This window comes from Centrocercus urophasianus, unplaced genomic scaffold (assembly GCF_019232065.1).
Source record: "Centrocercus urophasianus isolate 14NV4802_14NV808 unplaced genomic scaffold, USGS_Curo_1.0 seq_17, whole genome shotgun sequence".
In the NCBI taxonomy this organism is placed as follows: domain Eukaryota; kingdom Metazoa; phylum Chordata; class Aves; order Galliformes; family Phasianidae; genus Centrocercus; species Centrocercus urophasianus.
In genome coordinates, this window is record NW_024884722.1 from 11182633 (window position 1) to 11206256 (window position 23624).

At 36.9% G+C, this 23624-nt stretch overlaps 2 protein-coding genes across 3 annotated transcripts in view; one reads left to right on the forward strand and one right to left on the reverse strand.

Moving 5' to 3' along the window:
* CFAP43 (cilia and flagella associated protein 43) overlaps positions 1-19629 on the forward strand; it is a 45046-nt gene extending 25417 nt beyond the window's left edge. For both annotated transcript variants that reach the window (XM_042817699.1, XM_042817700.1), the window contains 20 exons: positions 1332-1409; positions 2050-2175; positions 2600-2704; positions 3405-3521; positions 4434-4640; positions 6564-6770; positions 7465-7554; positions 8300-8377; positions 9146-9271; positions 10248-10367; positions 10446-10553; positions 12051-12137; positions 12419-12507; positions 12891-13098; positions 13754-13866; positions 14661-14817; positions 15602-15766; positions 16243-16323; positions 17822-17975; positions 18597-19629. In XM_042817699.1, the coding sequence (XP_042673633.1) occupies positions 1332-1409; positions 2050-2175; positions 2600-2704; positions 3405-3521; positions 4434-4640; positions 6564-6770; positions 7465-7554; positions 8300-8377; positions 9146-9271; positions 10248-10367; positions 10446-10553; positions 12051-12137; positions 12419-12507; positions 12891-13098; positions 13754-13866; positions 14661-14817; positions 15602-15766; positions 16243-16323; positions 17822-17975; positions 18597-18754 (2574 nt within the window). In that variant the 3' untranslated portion in view covers positions 18755-19629. The remainder of the gene's footprint in view (positions 1-1331; positions 1410-2049; positions 2176-2599; positions 2705-3404; positions 3522-4433; positions 4641-6563; positions 6771-7464; positions 7555-8299; positions 8378-9145; positions 9272-10247; positions 10368-10445; positions 10554-12050; positions 12138-12418; positions 12508-12890; positions 13099-13753; positions 13867-14660; positions 14818-15601; positions 15767-16242; positions 16324-17821; positions 17976-18596) is intronic.
* SFR1 (SWI5 dependent homologous recombination repair protein 1) lies at positions 18037-23389 on the reverse strand. Its single transcript, XM_042817702.1, has 4 exons — positions 23347-23389; positions 22313-22428; positions 21073-21453; positions 18037-20856 (listed from the first exon to the last, which is right to left on the reverse strand). The coding sequence occupies exons 2-4, from the start codon at positions 22406-22408 to the stop codon at positions 20665-20667; spliced, it is 669 nt and encodes a 222-aa protein (XP_042673636.1). The 5' UTR covers positions 22409-22428; positions 23347-23389; the 3' UTR covers positions 18037-20664.
* Positions 23390-23624: the final 235 nt, after the last annotated feature.

The window sequence follows — 23624 nt, forward strand, 5'->3', positions numbered from 1 at the left end:
GAAAAACAGGAGCTTTAAAGACCAAAGGAGCATTTCTACCCATGGAGCAGACTTGATAACTAGAAAACTTTCTCCCTTTAGAAACCTATGAAGACATTTACTTCCAAAAGTGTCAAAACGTTGCATAGAAGATTGGTACGAGAAACCAGGAAGGTGTTCTCTTCTTCTCAGGGGCCATAATAACAAATTCTACAACACTATTAAACTAATAGTCAACAATATGACATCAATTGCTAAAAAAACCACTGGGATTTATTTCAGGTTAAAGGTGAAGTAAGGATGTTATGTAGCCAAAGTAAAAATGCATGAAGTATCAGTTTGTAGAGAGGGGATTAAATGCTTTGAGAGCCTGTATTAAGTATAGATTTTTTGTTTATTCAGAAATATGAATTTATGGATTCTAGGAGGTTGTTTATGACATGAACAAGAGCAGTGAGTTTTGTCCAGCTTTTGGGGCTGATTGTATCACAATTTGGGAGGTCATTTCTGAGATACAATTTCACAAGTGGCTGATATGAATGCACCTGCCACTGAAAGTAGAATCTTCTCCATCCCACTCCCAAGTGTGCATTCTTGTTTCTTCTTAGATGTTGCCACTCATGTTTTGGTTTCTGCATTATAAATTTTCATGACAGGTCGTGACTGTCCATCCACAAAACTTCCATGTATAATTATTTTCCAGGTACAGGTGATAAGAAGCAAAGTTTAATGGTCCTAGATTGGTGTAAGATGCTTGTTAATGATTTAGGAAATTTGCATCTGACTTAGAGGATGGGCTCCATCCAGTGTAAGAATCATACTCCGGTTTCATGCAATCAGTAGCCACCATCTTACATAAAGCTGTAAAACTATTCTAGAAAGCAAATTCTAGAGTTGGAGAGCAATTGTGTAATTTTCTCTAAGAGATGAATCAAAGAACACTGTAGCAGCAAACAAAATTTCTCTGCTTTGGGAACAAGTAGCAGGTGTTAATGTACTTTAGTTTTTATATATCCCACTGAAAGTGCTTAGTGATAATGAAAAATCTAAGGAATGTACCACAGCTAACAAGTTCTGGGAGTAGGCTTTACCCAGTTCAGTGTGCCTGTAATCATTTCACTTGTGCTTACTTTCTTCTTATGTATTTTAAGCTCTGTTGTTTGCAATGTAACCTGGTTGTACAGTTTTTCTCTTGAGCAATTCTAAGAGACATCCTCTGAATTAGTATTATGTCTCTTTCACTTATTTCCCTCTGGCTTTTTCTTTTCTGTACAGATAATGTTCCTTTAGATTGTTTCAATGGTTTTTTTTTCTTCTCTTTTTTGTCTTTCAACAATATATTTGTATGTTAGGTCATTAAGGAAGAGTCTGAAAGGTTTGCCAACCAGAAGAAAGAGATTCAAATGGGAATTAAGAAGCTGCATAAAACTGTGAGTTTTTAAAAGGGTGATGACTTCCTTACCAATTCTTTTGATTTGTTGTGTTTATTTTAGTAACTTGACACAAATCACCTGTTTTCCACCAATTTGTTGTTGTTCTTTTATTTTTATTTTTTAAGACCACTTATTTTAAGGCTACCAGCTCCAGAGCTCTGTTACGGTCCAGACATTTGAATTATCTCTAAGGATGGAGACTCTATGAGCTCTCTCAGCAATCCATTGCAGTATTCCATCACCCTCATAGGAAAAAAAAAAAAAATGCTCAGAACCTCTCGTGTTTCGATTTGTGCCCATTGTCTCTTGTCCTGTCACTAGATACCACTGACAAGTCTATATTTATGTTTATAATGTATTTATATATACTGATAAGATCAATTCCTCCCACCTGTTTCCCAAATCTACTTCTTTCTAGTAGTGATTGATGACTGTGTTGAAAAAGAGTGTTTTGTGAGCATTTGCTCAACAACTATCTGATAGAACTCTTTGCATCTGTTCTAGTTTCCACAGAAATAAATAGGAGGCATTACTTAACTAAAATCATTTTCTCTGATAGTAAGTTTTGTAGTTAAAAATAGCATCTCATCTATTCACGTTCAATTAATTTTTTTCTTATGCTTATTTTATACATAAGATCCAGAAAATGATGCATGAAAATGAACAGGTGCCAGATATTGAGAAACTGGGACAGCAGGAGTTCAACCTGGATATGGAAGAGCAGGAAAAAGCACAAGCAGAGGCTGAAAGAGAAGTGGCCAGGGTATGATAGAAGAGTGGGGACAGGGTGCAGTGGGGGAATGTTTTAAAACCAGTAATGAAAATTAAAAGGAATAATTGAAGAGCAAAGAGTGGTCTTAAAATTGCTGTTCACTGCTGAGTAGAAGGAAAAAAAAAAAAGAGTATTTAAATCACTTACTGAAGTAGATAAAAATGTTTATCCAGACACTGCTAACTGGAATATGATCTATGCCAGTAATTGTAGTTCTAACACTGTGTCCTTGGGAACATTGCTTAAGTTTTTTAAATTATTCCTGTCAGTATCATGTGATACAAGTTTTTTGGAAAAGGTAGCTGTGATGGTAGTATGAAGTATTAGTAATTCTTTTGATGTGTTTATTTCACTAACTTGATACAAATCACCTGTTTTGCACCACATCTTGTAATTCTGTTCTTCATCTTGAAAGATAAGGGAGAAGATTGAAATGGAGATCTTAGCTAATTGCTACTTGCAGGATGTCATCAAACATGAGTGCTGGGATTCCATGTGTGTAAAAGGACGGGCAGTTAAGGTAACCTCTGGTTTCTACCTAATTTTCTGCACTAGTTTATTCATTCCTTTAGGTGAGAGACAAACTAAATAGCTGTATGACACCTGTCTAGTTTACATGTAGTGTGGGAAAGAACTTCTTCCTGGGGCTTGTGCAAATTTTTCATTATCTCTTTGTCTGAGCCTAGCTGATTTTATCTTCCAGGGTTGATAAGAGCGCTGATAAGCAAATTACTCCTTAATTCCTTGATCTCAAAGAATATTCTTGTATGGTTTTGCTAAAGGTTTAGTAAATATTATTTTTCTCTGTGTAGTTGGTATGGCTTCTACTACGCAGAACATAACAGCAGAATTTAGCACTATTTTTGTCACTTTTGAGCAGCGGGACATTGATTATACTGAATTATCAAAACAGTGGTGGAAGACCAAGTCATTTTACAAAAATCAAATTCTGGTAGAATTCCTTGGATAAAGAGGCTGTATCCATAAATTATTGAAGGGAGGTAAGAAAAAAATAAAATTTTAAATTTAAGTCAAACATTGTCAGTACCAAAAAGGCAAGTGGTTTTTGTCTTTTTTTGCCATGTCTGTTATTTTATTCCAGATTTTTAAGAAGTCATTGCAACTGTTTAGCATGCATGTATTAAACAAATTAATTAATGGGTACTTTATGAAGACCTTTCTACTTTGCTTTTTGTTTTGTTTTGTTTTCGTTTGAGCAGTGTTTCCGTATAGCTTGTGAAGTGAAGAATTATCCCCTGAAGAAACGCGATGAAGAAGAGCTGAGAACTTTGGAGAAAGTTCTGCACTTAAGGAAGTTAGAAGCAGCTAATCTTAAGGTTACAGTCTCTTCATATAATCACAGAATTGCAGGGGTTGGAAGGGGACCTCTGGAGATCTAGACCAACCTCTCTGCTCAAGCAGGATCCCTAGAGTAGATTACACAGGGAAGTGTCCAGGTGTGTTTTGAACGTCTCCTTTGAAGACTACGCAACCTCTCTGGGCAGCATTTCAAATCGGGATGTTCTGAACAGGTGTTTTAATTGTTCTTTACAGGGACACGTTTCTTGCTGTAAAAATTGTCCAAGTAAAAATAAAAAGATATGGAAAGATGAAATGTGGATTTTACTCAGAACAAATGTATCAATATTACAGAATTGTGGAGTAGTTGAATTTGGAAGAGCCCTCTGGCAGTCATCTGCTTCAAGCAGCTTGCTCTGGGTCATGTCCATTCAAGTTTGGAGTATCTCCAAACATGGTTTATTCGTAACCTTCATGAGCAACTTGTTTCCGTGTTTGACAACACTTACTTTAGAAATGTTTTCTTGTATTTAAATTAGGTTTACTATATTTTTGATGTGCAACCGTTTTCCCTTAACCTGTCAGTGGATACTGAGAGAAGTCCAGCTCTGTTGTCTTAGTTCCCCACTGTCAGGTTTTTATACTCATCAGTAAGATTTCCCCTGAATCTTCTTCTTGAGGCTTCATAATCCCAGCTCTCTCTGTTTCTCCTCATATGCTTGGTACTTCAAATTCTTAATTGGGTATGTGGCTCTTCACTGAATTTGCTCCAATACGCCTTTGTGCTGCAGAACCCCACAACTGGGACCAAGTATTCTAGATATGATCATTATGACTTATTTTGATTTCTGGGCAAAGTTTAATTGCTGAATATGACCTCTAGAACATTTTTACGCAACTACCACAGAATTGTGTGCAAAATGAAACAGTTTTATTTTTGTAATATTCAGGTTCAGAAAAAAGTTCTTGAGACTAAATCTGAGGCTGTATTATTTGAAGAAGAAGAGAATACAGGAGAAGTCATGGCTGGTGATACTGCATCTTGCTGCCTGGATGGAAGTCTGAGTTCTCAGTATGGTGCAGACACATCTATACTTTACCACCAATTGGACTTGCACTCCAGGGAGCAGAAAGTCAATCAGATAGTATTACTGAAGGTGACTATAAATTTGTGTTACTGCAGCGACACTGTAATATCTGTTGGTCCACATAGAGGTCACAGCCACTGTTAGATTCTGGGCGTAATTATACTGCACAATGGAGTGTTGCATAGAACTCTGATCATGAAAGCTGGTAATTGCTCATAATGTAGTAGAAGCTCATCATTTCATAGATTTCATAGAATGGCTTAGGATGGAATGGGAACTAAGACCCATGTATTTCCAATACCTTTGACATAGGCAGAGTTGCCACCTGCCATATCACAGTGCTCAGGGCTCTGTATGATCTGCCTTGAATGCTTGTAGGGATGTGGCATCCACAGCTTATCTGGGCAACTTCTTTCTGTGCTTTACCATCCTCTGAGTAAAATCTGGGATTGTCTCAACCCAAGTGCAACACCTTGCACTTGGCTTCCATGGGCCCACTGTCATGCCTCTGACATCCATTCCTTCTATTGTGTCAACTCAGCTTAGTGTGGACTTGCCAGCTTAAGTCTGGAAGAAAAATGTTTGTACAAAACTGGTAATCCAATTTGAGGGTCTTTGTAGTTGTTCTCTAGGTTAAGAGTTTGTATAGATGAAGCTAGCTTGCACATCTCAGCGTGCTCTCTTAAAACTTGTCCTCTTTACCTATTACATGCTGCTGATCTAAAGATGGGGTGAATACTTAAAACATTTCTTTTCAAACTTACCATGCCTTCATTAGGAGCATTTAATGTTTGTTATTTATTATTCATAACATGAGATTCTCCTACTACTTATACCCTAGCCCCAGTGCCTTTAGTGATAAACATGATAAAAAATTGTTTTCTAGTGATGATAATTTACAAAGGTAGAAATGGTTAAACTAGCATTAAGCCCTGCCTCCTTAGAGCTCTTTGAGGCTGTTAATGCGAGCAGACGTTAGTGATTATGCATTATAATATATGAAATCTGGTAGATATACTGATGTTTGAAGTAGTTGAGGGAGAAACACGTGGAACACTTATCTTTTGAATATAAGCTGGGATTTAACAAGGTGATTTTACTGTGTGGCTTTCAGGATGCATATTTTATCTCTGATTGTAGAAGCACTTCAGTGAGCTTCGTGAGTGACAGATGGCTGGCTAGGTATTGAGCAGAACCTTTTTTCTCCTCTCAACATTGTACCCTATCTGCCATCCTTCCTTATTACATCCTAACTCATTACTGTATTAGCAGTCAATTAAAAAATCCTGAACACACATTTATTGTAATAGAAATTGTAGACATGTCAGCAACTCAAAATATAAAGCTTGATGATAGGACTGAAATTCTTTTTGTTTCAGTTTAGTAAATTGATGCAGCAGGAGAGACACGCAATTTTCCTTCTTTATATTGTTCTTTTCTTTGCTGAGTTCAATTGCTTAGGGTAAAGGAAGGATTTGTCTATTAAGGATGTATGCTTAAAAAATCACTTAATTAAAGATGTCATGCAGAAAATCACATTAACACATATCAAAATTACAAGCTACAATCCTTAAAAATCAGAAAAGTGTATACTTAATTCTGCTCCTTCACCTGTGTTTTACAGTCTTTAGAATTGTGTAATTTTTTACTTTGAAGCACCTTCCTTCAGACAAAGACTGCAAAAAATGGCAAGAAGGCAGCCTAATTTTTTTTTTATTTTGTTTCTTTCAGAATCTTTGTTAAATGGTAAATACATAGTAGAGAAGGAATAAAAATTTCTAGGAAAAAAAAAAGAAATAGTAATTTGCCCACTTAACAAAGCTTGAACTCTGCAACTCTGCCCTTATAACAAGGAAGAATTAACAAGCTTCCCTGTCACACATGCAAATACAGACACCTATGATTCCAAAGCAGTATTTATGGAAGAATAGGACCTGTGCAGCATTGCTGTTCCTTTTTTTTTTTTTTTTTTTTTTTCTTCTTTTTTTCCAGGACATCATATATAAAGTGAAAACTGCTTTTAATAAGGAATTTGACATAGTTGCTCAACAAAAGGAGCAGGAGATAGCACGAATTAAAGAAAGAAACATAAGGATCCGAGAAATCTTGGGACAACTTGACCTCCAAGTGGAAGTGTGGGAGCCAGGTCTTACATGTGATGAGAAACCAGACCAGGTGTTTACTGTTCAGGATTCAGAGGTATCTGAAAAATAAAACTTTCACATTCACCTACACGAAAACAGTTATCTGATTCTTTTTGTTTCTAGCCATTGTTTGTACTGAAAAGCATTAGAACAGATTGTGTCTGTGTACTTAAAATCACCCATCTGGCTCTTCTTCTTTTGTTCCCCTGCCTTCCCTTTCCTAAATTTTAAAGTAGAAAGCCCCTAATAAGTCACTATGGAGTGAACAAAATACTGAATTAAGCTTTTAATCAGTCATAAGTGATGGTAGAATTTATCCTCGTTCTTGGTTAAAAGATTTGAACCAGTCTGGCAGCAATATATAAGTATAGGTGAGAGTTTCCCTGATTTTTTTTCAGTCTCTGAGCTCAGCTTCTGGGCACTTCAGCACAGTTAGTGTTGTACTTCTACATAAAACTGATTATATATGAATAAATAATTGCTCAAAACGTGACTAACATTAGCTAAAATGATGTAGTTCATATTTTAACATTTTTGGGGCTAAAATATGCTTTTCATAGCTATTTCATAGCTTTTGGAGCTGTTCTAGAGAACAGTTTTGTTCTTGATGTATATTATCATAGAGCAGGACTTAAAAATGTGAATATTAAAAATTATTACACTGTTTTTCCAAATGTTTTTGTCCATGTATGATAATGTTCAAAGAAAATGTTTGGAACTCTGACAAAGACATGATTTCCTACTTTCAGATTAAAGCTGAAAAATACTTGACTCCACAAGAGAGAGAGAAAGCAGAAATGCTGACCAGACTTGAAATGGAAAGACACCTTGCTTCTCTGGTACTTAAAGTAGCATCCGTTGTACTGAGCAGGCCACTGTTACTCATTTGTCTTATTTAATACTGTACTGGAATACACCACCAATGTAGTACAGGATGTACAAATGTAAAAATGCTAAGTAATAATGAAATAGGCCTTTTCTGCTTATTTTCATTTACTCTCAGGTTACACAGACCAGCTGGGTGAAGAAAAGATTTGGTGTTATGCTTTCAGTTATTAAAAATTTGCTTAGTAGCAGTGCAAAGCACCATATTGGGAGACGTGGGACTAGAAACATCTCTAAATGTATGCTGCTGTTTAGTCAAGAGCTCTGGGCTTAGTATGGCATGGTTGAGATTCTGACTTTTCTTCAGAGTTTGCTATATGATCATAATGCTTTCCTCTGGCTTTAAAATACATCTGTGAAAAGCCTAAGATGGTTTCAGCCCCCTAAAGGATGGACAGTAAGATGGTGGCACTACAGCTTCCTTCATCCTTGCCTGCCAACTGGGCAGGAGTAATCTATGCATATGTACTATTTCTAAAGCTGCCAAAACTGCAGTTTTAGTTATTTGGGATATTATCACCAGGAGAAATTCTGACACTTCTAGTGTATTTCATACACACCTGCAAAGAGCATTAATAGTGACACATTCAAAACCTATTTATGTTCTAGAGGTGAACTGCACTATTATAATTCCCAGAACTTGTAGCTAATACACTTACTGTGCATTCTTTAAATATACATATTTTTCATTTTTCCCAGGACAGTGAAAGACAGCGTGCTCTCAATGACATGATGGGTGGAGTTCTAGAAGTCACGCAGGAAGATATCTTGAAAATTGTGAGCTGTGTTTCTGCCACATCATTTGGACAGCTTGTCAATTTCTGAGTACATGTGAATTTCAACCAGCAAGTATTTCCACTCTGAGTAATAAAAGAAGTTCAGAGAATTGTAGAATTGTGTTATGCCTAGATAAATTCCAGAAGAGGTCGTATAGTAGCCTCAAGTATGCATGACTGCTGCACGCATTTGGTCAAAAACACCTGTTCTATCACAGTGGAACATTGTAAAAATGTAATCTAGTATTGTCACTGTAACAACTGTTTTTTGAGGGGGACTATTACCCAGGGCTATTATCCATGACTGCAGTCTTACCACATTCCATTTAACTCAGCAAGGAAAGTTACTAGATCTGTAAAGGAAGGAAAGATTGTGAAGGAGTGTCACAGAAAGCATAAAGGGTGGACTCGTGCTGTGTTCCTAGGATTGATCTCTTTCACAAAATTAGCACTGTTCTTAGAGGTGCAGTTGGAATTGGGAATGTGTACAGAAAACATACATCTTGTACTGACAAATAGTATATTTGAGCATGCCATACTTGTACTGTACAAGATCCACTAGAAAATCCCTGTAAGTAACTGGTAAAAAACTCAATCATATATATGCACAAAAAGCAACAGACCAGAGAAATGGAACATTCATGTTACTTACGGTTTGAAGCATAGCTACCGATACTACCTTTGGTTAAAATTGATGTGTATTCTTTCTTAGTGTGCTGAAGGAGACTTAATACTGCTTCTGAAGCATATTTTTCTTTAATGCTTTCAGGATATTCCTCCACCTTATTTTATATCCAAGCCTGAAGATGAATGGAATGATCAAGAAAAGAAAATATTCAGAAAATACGAGGAAAAAGTTAAAGAGCTGAATGAAGAAAAAGAAAAGTATAGAAAGGTAAATTAAAATGAGAGAAGGAGTGGTTTTGTTAATGAGCAACATTTCTGATTTTTGTCAGGATCTATTTCTAAAATGGTACCAATAAATAGAACAAATGAAGAACAAGTGAATAACAAAGATCATGTGATGTATTAAGTTATAGCTTAAACAGTAAAAAGGCAGTCTGTACTCATAACAACTTGTATGTACCAGGACTAATGATAGTTGACAAAAGATACTTTTCATTTCCAAATATACCAGTATTCCTAAAATGCTTTTTTTTCATGTTGCATTCCTGGAGTTGGTGATGCCATACACAAATAATGTCATTTCACCTTTGAAGTGGCATTTCACAAAGCAAACAAACAAAAACAAAAAACAAAAAACAAAAACACCCTATGTAGCCTGGCAGTACTTTCCTTTCAAGATGGAAATTAATAGCTTCATTCCCTTGGACAGCTCTCATTATTTTTAGGACAGATTTAAATAAATTTTACCACAGTCATCAAAATACTACTTCCAGAATGTAGCTGTTGTTTAAATAAGATAAAATACAGAATCTTAGCGTTTTTAGCTAAAAAATAGCTGTTTAGAGTCATTAGGAGGAATACAAAGTTGTATTTTGATTTAAAAAAAAACAATTAACTTACACACCTCAGCTGCAGTGAAAGGGAGGGAAAATATCTTTTTAACTCTTTAAAAAAATGAGAACAATTTTTAAAAATGGCCATACTTTGAAGGTAAATTAAAAAAATACATATTTCAGTACTCTGATTTGGTTAATTTCAGGGCTATTCTGTTTACTGTTTATGCATTAGTGATATTGGATGGCTCTGGAGCACTTCAGGGCTTTAAAATCTTATGAGAAGAAAACCTTTATATTGGAGAGGTGCTGTTCTATACTATGCATTCTCCAGCATCCCTCAGCATACTGTATCAGAGTTTGTTCTTACAGATGAAACATTTGTTCTTCTTCTGTCCTTCTCTTCCCCAGGTACTGAAAAATGAATGGGAGGAACTCGAAGCTTCCATCCAGGAAACAACACAAAACTTTGATAAGAATGTGTGCAAACTTTTTGAAAAGAAAGTGAACTTAGAGAAGGTCATCTATCAGGTATGGCAGAGAACATTAGTTTTTCATCTATACCTCTGTGCAGCAGAAACGTTAATTTTTATTACCATCTTTTCACAGGAAGAACTCAAAATCGTCAATCTCATTTATTCTTTAATGTTGGATGAGGAGTTGGACAGTAGAAAAGCTGGACTTTGTCATTTCCTGGTAAAGAAGCAGAAAGAGAAAGTAAGTTATCATTTGGAATGCTTAGGAAATACATGTAATTGCTGTACAATTTCTTCTGAAAACTGTTCTTTCCAAATCACAATTTTGCTATGAATGATTTTCTGACAATTTTCAGAGCAGTTGACACTTTCTTAAGATGGGCATAAGACATGGATTATGAACATGTATGGTTTTGAGTAGATAGCTATCTTTGTTCATCTGGCATTCTTTAGTAAAGCTGCATACATTGAGAATGGCATGCTGCTGTTTGTTTGTTATACACAGTAGTTTTTAGTATCCAGTATCAAGCTGACAGGACCAGTAACGATGCCATTTACATTAGAAAAATGCACACAAAGAATGCTTAGAGGAATCACACTTCTTGCTGGCTTGGCTAATGTAGTCCAGGGCCATGTGACTCGTATTTGCCAGTTCAAAGCATAAGTAGAGGTAGCATGGGTATCTGACTGTTGAAGCAGAACACAGACAGTGTATAAAGTGGTTTTAGACTTGTCAGTGAATTTCATCTCCTGAAGAGTTTGCCAGTCCTTGCCAGACCATATACCAGTCAACAAAAAGACTGGGGAGCACAAGTAGTAGATTTGGATTTCAATACTACAAGCGTTTGCTGCCCACAGTACTGCTTTTGTCTGACACTTGTGATTTCTATTTCTTGCCAAACCCATCTGACTCATGGGGTCTAAGCAGTAGTCTGCAGTTTGCTTCTGTCCCATGAGACAATGTTATCCCATTTGCCCACTTTGTGGAGGCGTTCCTGAGACCACACTGCCTCCCCATGTCAAACCTCTAACTCATTCTGTACAGATCTCTTTGATTTCAGCTGCAGGCAGCTGTTTTTATGCCAGCTATAGGGACTGGCTCCAAAGTAGACATCCAGCCCCCTGCCACTGAATAGGATGAACTAGTTTTAAAATCATGTGAAGCAAAGGGTATACCAAGTTACATTTTTCAAAATACATCTTACGTTTAAAGTCTTTCTAAATATTGCCATTGCCATATCTTTTCATTTATGCGAACTGTCAAATGCAACAAAGCAAAGTACAAACACTTAAACAGCCTTGATTAAACAATTGAGCTTTCAAACAGGGCATTCAAACAGGGCAATAGCATTCCAGAATCAAAATCTTCCACTGAACAGTGTTTAAGAATTTTTGACCAATCTTAGCTGGGATTACATGAAAGGAAAAGGAAATATCTATACATCTAAGGATCTAAAGGAAATATCTATATATCTAAGAAAGAAGGAATATCATCAGTAGTCTTTATATTCAAAATATAAAAAGAAGACTTAAAATACACAATTTTCTTATTTGTGGAATATTTGAATTTCGTATCAGTTCACCTTCAACCTGTATCCACAAATAACTTTCTGAAGGAGGCATTATATGGCTCTTAAAAATGGCTCATAAAGCTTTCTCTAGAATTGAGAAGGTGTCAGTTTTATCAGTACTTCTGCTGGCTGAGTTTCATTCTTGAAATTCTCTGGTTTTCCTACAGGTCAAGATTGCAAGAACAGTGGAGACTACAAGAAAGAAAATTGATTTTTACACAGAGCAATATGATAATGCAGTAGCTGAAGATAAGGTGAGGCTCCAGATAAGCACAGGCAGATTCAGGAGTAAAATAGTTATTGCTGTGTCTTGGTAATGAGAAGAACATGCTGTATTTTAAGTGTGGTATGAGTCCAGTTTTCTAAGCATGCTTTTCCAGAGGAAATCTAGACCACTTATGAAAGTTTTATATGCATATATTTTCCATCAGTACTTAATTTCAGTCATTAACGAAGTAAACTAAGATAGGAACAAGTTGCTGCTTTTTAAAAAATCGCATTGTGATGACCAGGAAGCTTTCTGTTTCCCTCCTAGAATCTGGAATATGGCTTTAGGAAGAATTTTGCTGATGTTCCTGCTAATCTTCTTGATGAACTTTCGGAACTTTACAAATGTCACCCAAGGTAGGAATAAATAACCCTGATCAAAATAGTTCAAATACTAATATTTCAAAAATAAGATTTGGATTACTGAAATAATTAGCAATTATTGTGGTAATCAGTAGATTGCCTTCTTTTTATTAGATGGTTAGCAATAGTTGATTTCCTATCATACTAACAATTGTTATTTTGAGTATGTATATTTCCTGGTTTACACCACAAAATACATTTAAAATGCAATCTAAATAATCATCAGTTCTCATAAACATTCTTATTTTGTGTAAGATATAGTTCTACCTTTTTTTTCTTTGCAAGAAATTAAGAGTATGAAATATTCATAGTTGTATGTTGTATTCTTTCATGTAAGAATAAAAGTAAATACTGTATGTACTGTGTATGTACACTAGGACTGTAATGACAGAAATCTCTCTGGACACTGCAACCTATTCCAGAAGTTCTTCAATGTCAGCTGAAGATTACAAAGATGAACTCACCCGTTTAATGAAAGCCATGGATGAACTGGATAATCCTGAGCACATGCCTAATGGCTTAGACCCATCTATATGGGAAAGTTTTTGTCTAGCTAGACGAAATAAATTAAAGAGTGAGCAGCTGGTATGTAAATGCTTTATTTTGCCACTATATTTTTCAAAGTATATACTGAAAATTTCTGTGGAGTTCAAAAATAATGCTAGGCTGGTGGGGAAGTGAATAGGCCGCATAAATAAACTGCACCTAATTGGGTTGGTTATGTCTGGCCACTTTCTATTCAGAATAACAGAAGTGTCAACAAAATAAACCAGCTCTAGTTCTTCAGAGCAAACATTACCATATTAACATGAGAGCATTTGATAGGGATATTTGTGACCTTGGTATGATTTCATTTTAAAACATTTCTATCTTCATGTTAAAAAAACTATTAAGTGATTTCATTTTCATAATCTTTTAGAGTCTTTCTCTTCCGTTAGCACGCCATGTCTGCACCAATGCATAACCACTGCTAAAGCATCAGGAGCAATTCTTAATGGAGACTGTTTCTGCAAAGCTCTAGTGGACTATTTGTTTAGCTTAAAAGCATAGAAGTGGCAATCTCTTATCTCCAGAGACAGATCTGACGAGACAGAATAAATTATTTTCTGATCAGAACGTAGGACTCTGAGCCAGCATATTTATACATACGTGTGTCTTCTTCAGATCTTTTCTCTTCTTGCTTATCCTGACAAACGTATGAAGTGGGGAAATTTTAGAATGTTATATGTCGCTTGTTCAGGTGAAATGGATGGCCCTAATTCTGGCAGAAATTGAGGTCTTTCTCCAAAGAAGAATAGATGACAATGAGAAGATGAGCTCAAAAATAGAAAAAATTTTCCAAGAACTCACTTGGTAATTTTGTTTCTTTTCTATATTCAGCTACATTTTGATATTCCAGCATCACAGTCACATGCAGAATTACACAGCTGTGTTCTTTTATCTAGAAGTCAGCTAAGATATTTGAGAGGTATGGTAGGATTGCAGCATGTGTGAGCAGGCTGAAGCCAATCTTACCTCATCATTTTAAATAATGATGTCAGTAAGGATGGCAGTGTGGTCTTCAATGCAAACTCACTACCCCAAAATCTGTATCATACATCATAATAGTGATTACCAAGAGGCTTTTAAGGCCGTAGTTGAGCTAGTTGGTCTAGTTAATTTTTCCTCATGTAGGCCCAGAGAAACCACAGTGATCACTCCTGTTTGCAGTTTGCTGCTCAGTCACATGACACCTGGTTTCACTGAAATGATTTTCATTTTTTGTATATACAACATTTTTCATATTCGTTGTCATTCAGGAGCAAACTTCAGGAAAATTGCACTAAAAAAAAAAAAAGAGGTGCTGTCTGGAAGTCTCCTTCATTTCCTTGGCAATCATTATTAAGACTATTGTTCAGGTAGGGCATTTTCTCTCAGAACATCTGCTAGAGTGTGTTAACCTGAATCTAGATGTGGACAACTTTATATATGGAAGTAAGTTGCCAACTCTGAAGTAATTTGGGGAGTGAATAAAAGACAAGGTGTGGAAGAAGAGTAAGCCCCACTTGAGCACAGCATTTATCACCCAAACATTTTGAAAATCATGGGAGGATTTATATATTCAAGTTGCAATCACTAAGCATTGCTTTTGTTTTCTGCTATTTTAGGCTGCAGGAGGAGAAGATAAAATTTCAACTGAATTTGACTTTCCAGTTTTTGCTAAAACAAGGACAGGTAGAATTTGAAAGTACTGAGATCCCAGATTACGCTGATGCCATTTTCATTAAAAAGAGCGTTATTGAAGAACTGAATTGCAATATCATGGTAATTTATGAGGGAGGAAGCTTAAGTTTCTTAAATAAAATATTGTCTTTCAGAGATTGGGTTTTTTTTCTGTAATATCTAGTTTCAAAGCAATAAGGTCAACTGTAAACTACAAGATGGTGAGAATTTTGTAATGTCTTTTACTATATATAGATTGCAACGTGGACTGCTTTCTTTATGTTTGATCAATACAATTCAGATGAATGAAACAGTTTTTAGACCTACCATCACTTACATGCTGTAAATAGAAAATATTAATATTACAGGCACAAGCCCTAAAATTCCCTCAAGGCAAACATACAGTCATGTTGAACCTTAGGTTACAGTAAGATTTAAAAAAATAATAATACAACTTTTAATATAAGGTTTCAAGTGTAAGTATCACTTCCACAGTTTTTCATACTCACTAATGTTTTTATTAGGCATTCTACTGTAAGTTTTTATTTTTCATGCTCCTGCACAAATAATTCAGTAATAACTACAGAATACCTTAAGTGTGTATTTTGCAGAGCTGCCGTAATGTTCTTGTAAAATATAAGAAGATGGAGTGTGATGTTATTTGTAATTTTTGTTGTAATTTTCCTTCTGTGATCCAAGGCTGTGATGTGGGACACAAAAGGGAATAAAATTCCACAAAAGATAGCCATCTAGAGCATCTGGAATTAGTGTATTCTATGGCGTATTTTCCTTACTTAATCTAGTAACTTTGGCACCTTGCCCTTGTTGCAACTAATTATTTCATAACCCATGAAATGTATTAACTAAAAATAATCTCTATTTTCAGGATCAAGTAGAAAAAAAAATTGCTAGCATGGTGGAATGCAAAGAATTCTCTAAGGGGATATTTCAGCTGGAATGGGAGCACAAGAAAATGAGAATGCAAATAGAAGATCTGAATCAGAAAGCTCGGGATATTGCAACATTACCTATTACCAAAGATCGCCAGCTAGTGAGTTATTTTCTCTAAGTTACATTTTGACCACAGTGAATTTTGTTGCACAAAGCTTTTGTCTATTAATTTGGTGGGTTGGTACCCTGAAAGGATGAATGTTGAATCTACAGAAATCTGTCTACTGCCTATTTTTGACTGCCCTCTGTGCTTAGATTACCTTATAAATTAAAGTATAGTTTGGTGTTTTGCTGTTGCTTTAAAAACAAACAAACAAACAACAAAAAAACACAATTTGTTCAGTCTTTGTTTGCATTAAATCATAGAAATCATGCTTTTTAACAGCTGTATGGTATAGTATTCCTGCAGCATCAAAACCTGTCTTTAAAATGTCCATTTATGATGACAAGTAAGGTTTTTTTACTGCAGAAAAGTACACTGAGTTTTTTGTTTTTTGTTTTTGGTTTTTTTTTTTTTTTAATTTCACAATTTAACAAACAGGCTTGACAGCTGATTTACTTGTTTTTAATTCTCAGTTCCTAACCATGCTGGACTATGATAGCCACATTGCCCACCGCATCGCAGTGATGGAGCAGACTCTTTGTGTCATGGATAAGGTGAACCACCTCCTTTCACAGATATATCCTAACTGTTCTGCATTAGGAAAAATGCTTTTAAAGAATAATGGTAACTGATGTAGCCATACTAAACTCTTCAGCTAGCTCAAGGACTGTTGAAGTGTAACCACAACAGTACACACAGATGAATATATGAGGGCTGATGAAGACATGAAAACAATGCTTTCTATGTTACTATGTTAGTCCATGATGTCAGAGGTGGATGTTGGTGGAATGGCTGTAGAGGCTGAACCTTCCTACCAATATTCTGCTATGTGTTGTTGCCATGGGACAGATGGCAGCAGAGGGGCAGTCTGACAGATTGGCATCTGACAGGGAAGCAAAGGTGTGTCATTGAATTCTTTCATGTGCAGAAGAATGGCACCCACTGACGGTCATTGATGCTTGCTGAATGTTGATGGAGTCCAAATAGAGGATGTGAGCACAGTGAAGTGGTGGGTGGTGTGTTTCAGTGGTGGCAGCAACAACAGTGGGTCACCTCATATGAGCATGGCATGCAGGCTCTTGTTCATCACTGGTAAAAACGCACAGCTAATGGAGGTGAATTTGTTAAAGTGCATTGTAGCTGAGAATTTATCAAATAGTGCTGTTATGCTCTCTGCATCTGTTGAATTTCCATTACTTTTGGAGCAACCAGTGTGCAATAGCTATGTTGTTTATTTATCTGTCTTTCAATAGTTTCAACTTGCCCCGAGCCATCATAGCAGCACTGTAGCCAGTAGCCAGCTAGAAAACTCTGAAGTCTTTGGAAGCGGTTGGGCATGAATCTACTTTGTTCCTAGAATTAAATGTCTTCCTTCTTGAAAATTTGAACGCAGACCTTCTTAACACTTCTTACAAATCACTGTCTATGAAAGTCACTATTCTATTTTCTAATGAAGTCTTGTTTCAAATCTTCACTGCTTAATGTTTCTCTCTAGCAGCAAGTCTGTTCGTAGTATCACTGCCTTCCTATATTCAAAATAACACAGACACAATTAGTTCCTTACCTATTTTAACATTTTATGTCTATTCTTGTTTTTAAGGGATTCCACTGGATTTTCTGCAGCTTACTGTAAATGACATCAGCTGCCATTTTCTCTAAGTTCCTCTTCAATCTTCAGTATTGACTTTATCTCTTTGCAGCCCTTCAGATGTCTTCAGCACAGCAGCCCTACCTTCTGCAGCATCTGGCAGCCAAAGAGAACTTTCAATGCACTGGTTTCATTGACTTCCTTTTCCTGCTTTGCCTGTTCTGTAGTTAATCTTTCTTCTTGACCAATGCATTTTTCTTCCTTGTCTGCTACTTCTATTTAAACACTCTAAAGCATACTGAAATAGTGTGAAAGTAAAGCTAGAATGTGCTACTGGTCAGATCCAAATACATGGAAATAAACAGAGCTAATATGCAGCGTTGAAGACTATAGGCTTTCATCCAAAGTTTGAACAGCTTTCATATAATCTCATGTATTTGTTTTATTCATTTGGAAATGCACAGCTGCACAAGAAGAATATGAAGAAGCATCAGAAGAGAATCAAAGAGTTGGAGAAGTGCATCAGTTTAAAAGAGCAAGCAAACTATGAGCTGAGCCTTGAGCTGAAGGAAATGCTCGTGTCTGTTTCAGAAAGGAGGCATATCTATCATGCAGCTGGTGAGTTGCAGTAATGCACTTTAAGTCACAAACAAAGAACATTCAGAAAGTATCTCCCACATTAGACAGTCCTGTTCTCCGTCAGCATCCTAAAAGGCAAGGAATGTTTATTTACTATTTCACATGCATAATTAGCAGTACTTCTACCACGACAATCTTAACATTGTTTACGTAAGAACATTCCTGCAGATGGATACTGTTGTAACCAAAGTTGATTTAATTATTGAAAGTCAAAATATTACAGCCATTAATATCTTCATTATACAACAGACCTTTATTTGTAAGACTGTCCAACACACTTCTTTTCACATACTTAAAGGAACAGAGGAACTAAGAAGGATATCCCTTATTAGGAAAGCTATATAGTTCTTCCAAATGTCAAATGATTAATTTCACAGCATTGGGTATTTGTTAAAAAATAAAGGAAGTGCAGCCAGTGCCTTTTAAACTTTTTTTGCTTTATTCACTACTATAAAGACCATTAAACCCAACTGTGAGCCTTTTTGAAAAATGTGTGCTGCTTTTATACAGAAATTGGAATGACCCTTGAGCAAGTCCAGTACATTTGTAGACTATGCATCCACTTTATGTATAGGCTGACTCATATATTGTTTTATGCAGACATGCAGCATATTTTTGAAAGGAATGCAAAGCGGCGTTACCAGGAGATTTTGAAGCAGAAACATCTGCGAGGTCTCATAGAGGAACAGGAAAAACACCTTGGAATTCTTCAAGCAGAAGCTGAAAGATTAAGATCGAAAACATTCCCTATTCTTTAAAAATCCCAATCCTGGTAGATATACAAGAATATGAATTTGGAAATCTACCTTTTGTCTCTGCACTTGTCTTTCAGCAAATATTTTTTTCTGGTACCATCTCCTGTTCTTCTGTTTCTTCTCAAATAACATCACTTTGAAGGATACATGTTTGTTTCATGCATTTTGTACCTTGTCTTACCTACATTTTTTTTCTTTTGTGATGCATTTCTGCTCTTTTGATTATATAAACCATATAGCTTATTACAGAAAATAACTGAAAGATTATCTTGTAGGAATTATAGGAATACACCTATTCTACTTTCTTAGAATGCAGTTGTAGGATATTGTGAAGTACTGCAAGAAAGCAGTAAATCTGCGTCTGCCACTTGCTTCCCTTTTCCATGCTTCATGTCAGTTTCTCTCTACCTTTAATAAATTCCCATAAAATCTAAAATTATTCCTCTGACAGTATTAATAGCTTTGATATCTTGATTCAGCAAAATCCTATACCTGTAATGAAATGTACTTCTGTTGTGACTGCATTACAAACACTTCTGCTTAATCGCCTCAGAGGATTTTAAAGGATTCCAAATACATCTCCATTCTTCCTGCATGCTTTTTTGCTTCTTGCTGAAACTTCCTTAGAAACAACAGAATTCCAAACTCGCTAAAGGTCTTAGGAAAAAGAACTGCCCCCAAAAGGAAGTCCCATCATCTTGTTTCAGTAAGTTAAAGAGGCAGAAGAAATGAATTATTAATACCTAAAATGTGATCAGTAATAAATGTTGTTCTTCATTAATTCCCAGTGGGCAATGCCACTCAGTATTCCTCAAAGTAAACTGTGGCTACAAACTTCAATTTAATGAGCCCTAACAACATTAAAACAAACTATTTCATCTGTGTTTTTCTTTCCACTTCCCTTGGGGTACGAACAAAATTACTTCCTTATTAATGAGTAATTGCCACATATAAAGAAAGCAGTTAAACTACAGCAAATAAGGAATGGGGTTGTAGTTAAAAATATTTACAGCAGGAAGCATGGTAGATCAAGTACAGATCTATATACTGTTACAGTGGATAAAAGAAGGAAAACAAAAGCAGACAAACCACCACAATACATACATAGAAGTGAGAAAATAAGCAATTTCAAGTTGAAATAATAAGAGTAAAACATTTTGAGAAGACAGTGTTTATTGGAGAAGGAATGAAATGCTGGAGTTTTCTTTAGTGTTACTGCAGAAAGGTAAATGATGCTGTAATTGAAGAACCTTGGAGAGAGAATGCCTCAGCTCTCAAATGAGCCAGTACAGTAGACAGATGGCAGTTACATTTTTTTTTTCTGTTACCAAAAGCTGTCAGAGTTCCTCTAAAAACAACTGTCTGGATGAGGGTCAGTGCCATTATGAGATACTTCCCTTAGATGTTCTTAATAGCTTTAATTATTGCTAATTGCAGTTCCAGAATATTAACACAAAAATTATCTTTACCTGACTTGCAAAATGATGTCATTAACTGGCAGCAGGAATAAGTATGGAAGATGAGGATGTATCTATGAGCAAAGAACTGAATCCTCCCCATCTAAACACCAACAGAAGTGACAGTTGATTTGAACTTGCATTCTGTCTTAAAACCATGAAGACTAACAGGTACAAGGCAGATAGCTGTTTGATTAAAGTATTACTTGATTTCATTTTATTTAAAATAATCACTAACCAAGCTCTCTAGCCAGTTTTCCAAAACAGTCTGCATAAATTCAGTTTTCACTATAAAGTAATGGTTTTTACAGCCTACCATGTTTAAGTATGCAGTTTCACAAGCTCTGATGAGAAACTCTCACCAAAACAAACTAAGTGTTGATCAGACAATGGATTTTATCAGTCCATTCAGTCTTTTTTGCTGATGCATGTAATTGAAAGCTTTGCACCAGTAGGTTACGTGTCCACAAAATCTTCTTCTGTTCTACTGTAGTGCAGTAAGTGGTCTTCCAATCCAAAAGTATCTATCAGCTGACTGAGACTCACTTTCTTGCCATCTGCAGAAAAGGCAGACTGCAGCTCATACAGCATCAGCTGGGTACTGCTTCTCCATTTTACTATCAAAGCCTGCAGTTCAGACAGGTTGTTCTAGAATTGGGATTAAGAAAAAAATAATCAGCAATATTTCTGCAAATGAAAAATGATTTTAGTACCCTGCAAATCTATTTTTATTAAATGGCTTAAACTGAGCTAATATACAAACACTACACAATTACAATTAAATGTGGCTTAAATCAATAAGTAACACCATTCAATTTCACTTCGAAGAGTGATTTAGAAGGGCTTTCTAGAGGTCATCCTTACCTTAGATCGGTACATCTTGACCAGTTTGAGCCTTCGAAGTAGCTCCTCCTTATCTTTCACTTGTTTCACCAGCCTTACTTTTTCTTCTAGGGACTGCTGCTGACTAACATCAACCCTTACTACGTTCTCTGCTGATTCGCAGAGATTGTTTTCCTGTAACGGACTTTTGAAATAAGTATTTACAATGCAGTTTCTTTCCAGGCATTCAGAACCATCTTGTAATGTGGAACAATCCATGCCTATCTTTGGCAGACACCCACTGTCAACATCTGCACAGTCTTTTTCTTCAGTATCTACCTTGAGCCGCTTTGCCACTGTAAAATTAGCATTAAATGAACGTCTTGTTTTCCTTAATCGTTCCCTTAGAGTTGCACTCATTGGCTAAAGAAAATGAAGAACAAGAAAAAAACACTCGTCTTCAATCAAATTTCAAAGAACTTTTGATCCATACAGAACATGTCATTAGTAAAGACAACCGTAAGACAGACTTCTGAATTGTCACCGTCTTTTGCAAACGTTAAAGTTAACCTCTTCCTTTCAGGTGTGTTTGCACACAGCAACAATTTACTAAAAATATATATCTGTATTGCCTTGTTTATTTATATACGTGTGTGTGTATAATCCTTAAAGTAAACCCTCATTAATGCACTTAGTCTTTGTGCAAAGACACATGGCATATTTCAACTTGGCTATTTCCAGCTAGTTCCACTTCTCCTCTTGTTTAATGGAGATAAGGATTTTATTTTTTTCTTAACATTGCATCCTACCACACACACACTTCCTTTATTAGCACTAGTATAAAACATCTATATACTACTTAAGAGTATCTGTTAACTTGTTTTTAAGTGTTTGTTTTTAAGGGACTTAAAGGCATGAACAAGTCAAAATTATGTATATAGTTATGCATATGGTTTTGACTTGTTCATGCCTTTAAGTCCCTTAAAAACAAACACTTAAAAACAAGTTAACAAATGTATTTATAATTTCTAACGTTTTTATCCATGGAAAAATCCTAAAGCACAGGAAAGGATTAGTTAAGGGACATTTGCAATTTAGCCTCATCCAGCATAGTTCCAGTTTACACTGATATGCACTATGGCAAGTCTGAGTGCTTCACTATCACACGTGGGAGGAGAAACACCAAAGCAGAGAGTACTATTTCCAAATGCAAGTAGAAGTCACAGGAGGTCACTTTACATATACGGGAACCAAGAAAAGTAGGACCTTTAAGTTTCTATACCTGTTTTCCTGAACTAGTCCTCTGTGGAGCTGCTGTCCCAGAATCCTTTGGTGTATGGCACAAAGACGTCAATTTATCACACGCTGCTTCCTCCATCTCAAGGCAGATAGCAGTTCCTGTTGAAAAACAAATTGGGTGCTGCTGTTCTCACCTGATTATAGAGAGCCACATGGCTGCAGAAATGAGTAAAAAGCTCTGGTAAGAAATACTAGGGTTTATTTTCTAATGGTTACGAACTGTTACAGAGGAGCAAGAGAACTTATGAACCACTTGGACTTAGTATGCCTGTAAATCAAAGGTCAGATCCTACAACATCAAACTCGTCAAAAACCCTTACTCCAAATAAACTGTATTTTCTTAACCTCAGTGATCCCTGCTGCGTGTCTGACTCAAAGGCACAACCTTTACAAAGCCAGGTTGTTCAGAACCAGTCCATTCATTGAAGGGCAGCCCGAGCAGCGATAAAGCATTGCTGGGAGCCACAAGATTTTTGTAGTCCATCTGTGTGATCAACCTTTTCCATTAAAAATAGTAACAGGGTACTCATGAAATAACCCACTGCCTCGTTTGATCCTTCTGAGGATGCCGCCACACAGCTGGAAATTTAAAGTCCACATTCCCCGTATGCTCCTGAATGGAAGCGGCACACCTCTCAGCACGAGCCAACAGTACATTGATTTCAGCGAGAGTTCGCACAGCGCTCGTGAGCCACCTGCTAATGACCGAGCTGCAGCCGCAGCTTACCTAAAAACTGTAACTAGGAACCTCAAAACGGAATTCCCTTTAAAATCCTGCAAGCAATCGCGCTCTTTAGAGCTACGCTTGGCACGCCGGGCCGGCCCCTAGCGCTGCCTGCCCACCCGCTTACGCCGCGGAACCGCGTTCGGCAGCTCCCCCCAAGGGGCCTTCCACCCTCTAGAGAAGCCGAGGAAGGAGGAAGGCCGGGGTTCAGCAGCCCGAAGAGAAGAAGAACCCGCAGGAACCACCCGTCGCTGCGCCCCACGCCAAGCAAAACAATGCACGCAGCTCCTCACCGAGCCGAGCGACCCGCCGGCTGCGCTTCAATTTCCCGCTTCCGGGCAGTGGGCGGGGCGCGAGGGGCTGCGAGCGGGGAAAGGCGGAGTGAGGCTCGCGTGCGTGGTGTGGGAGGGCGCGTTAAGGTTGTGATCGGGCGGGCGGATGGAGGCCCGCATCCGTCGTGGAGGTGCTAGGCGGGGCCGGAGTTGTGGAATACCCCGTGCAGGATATCTACGTAGATCCTATACGGGCTTACCACTGCAGCTGGGCTAGCTTGCTGCGTCTGGTAGGCCAG

What these genes read in the sequence shown, in the direction of transcription:
- SFR1 (XM_042817702.1), bottom strand. Translation starts at nt 22,408, where the DNA reads ATGGAGGAAGCAGCGTGTGATAAATTGACGTCTTTGTGCCATACACCA. An exon ending in GGACTAGTTCAGGAAAACAG is followed by an intron (nt 21,454 to 22,312) that starts GTATAGAAACTT and finishes CATTTTCTTTAG; the next exon opens with CCAATGAGTGCAACTCTAAG. An exon ending in TCAAGATGTACCGATCTAAG is followed by an intron (nt 20,857 to 21,072) that starts GTAAGGATGACC and finishes TCCCAATTCTAG; the next exon opens with AACAACCTGTCTGAACTGCA.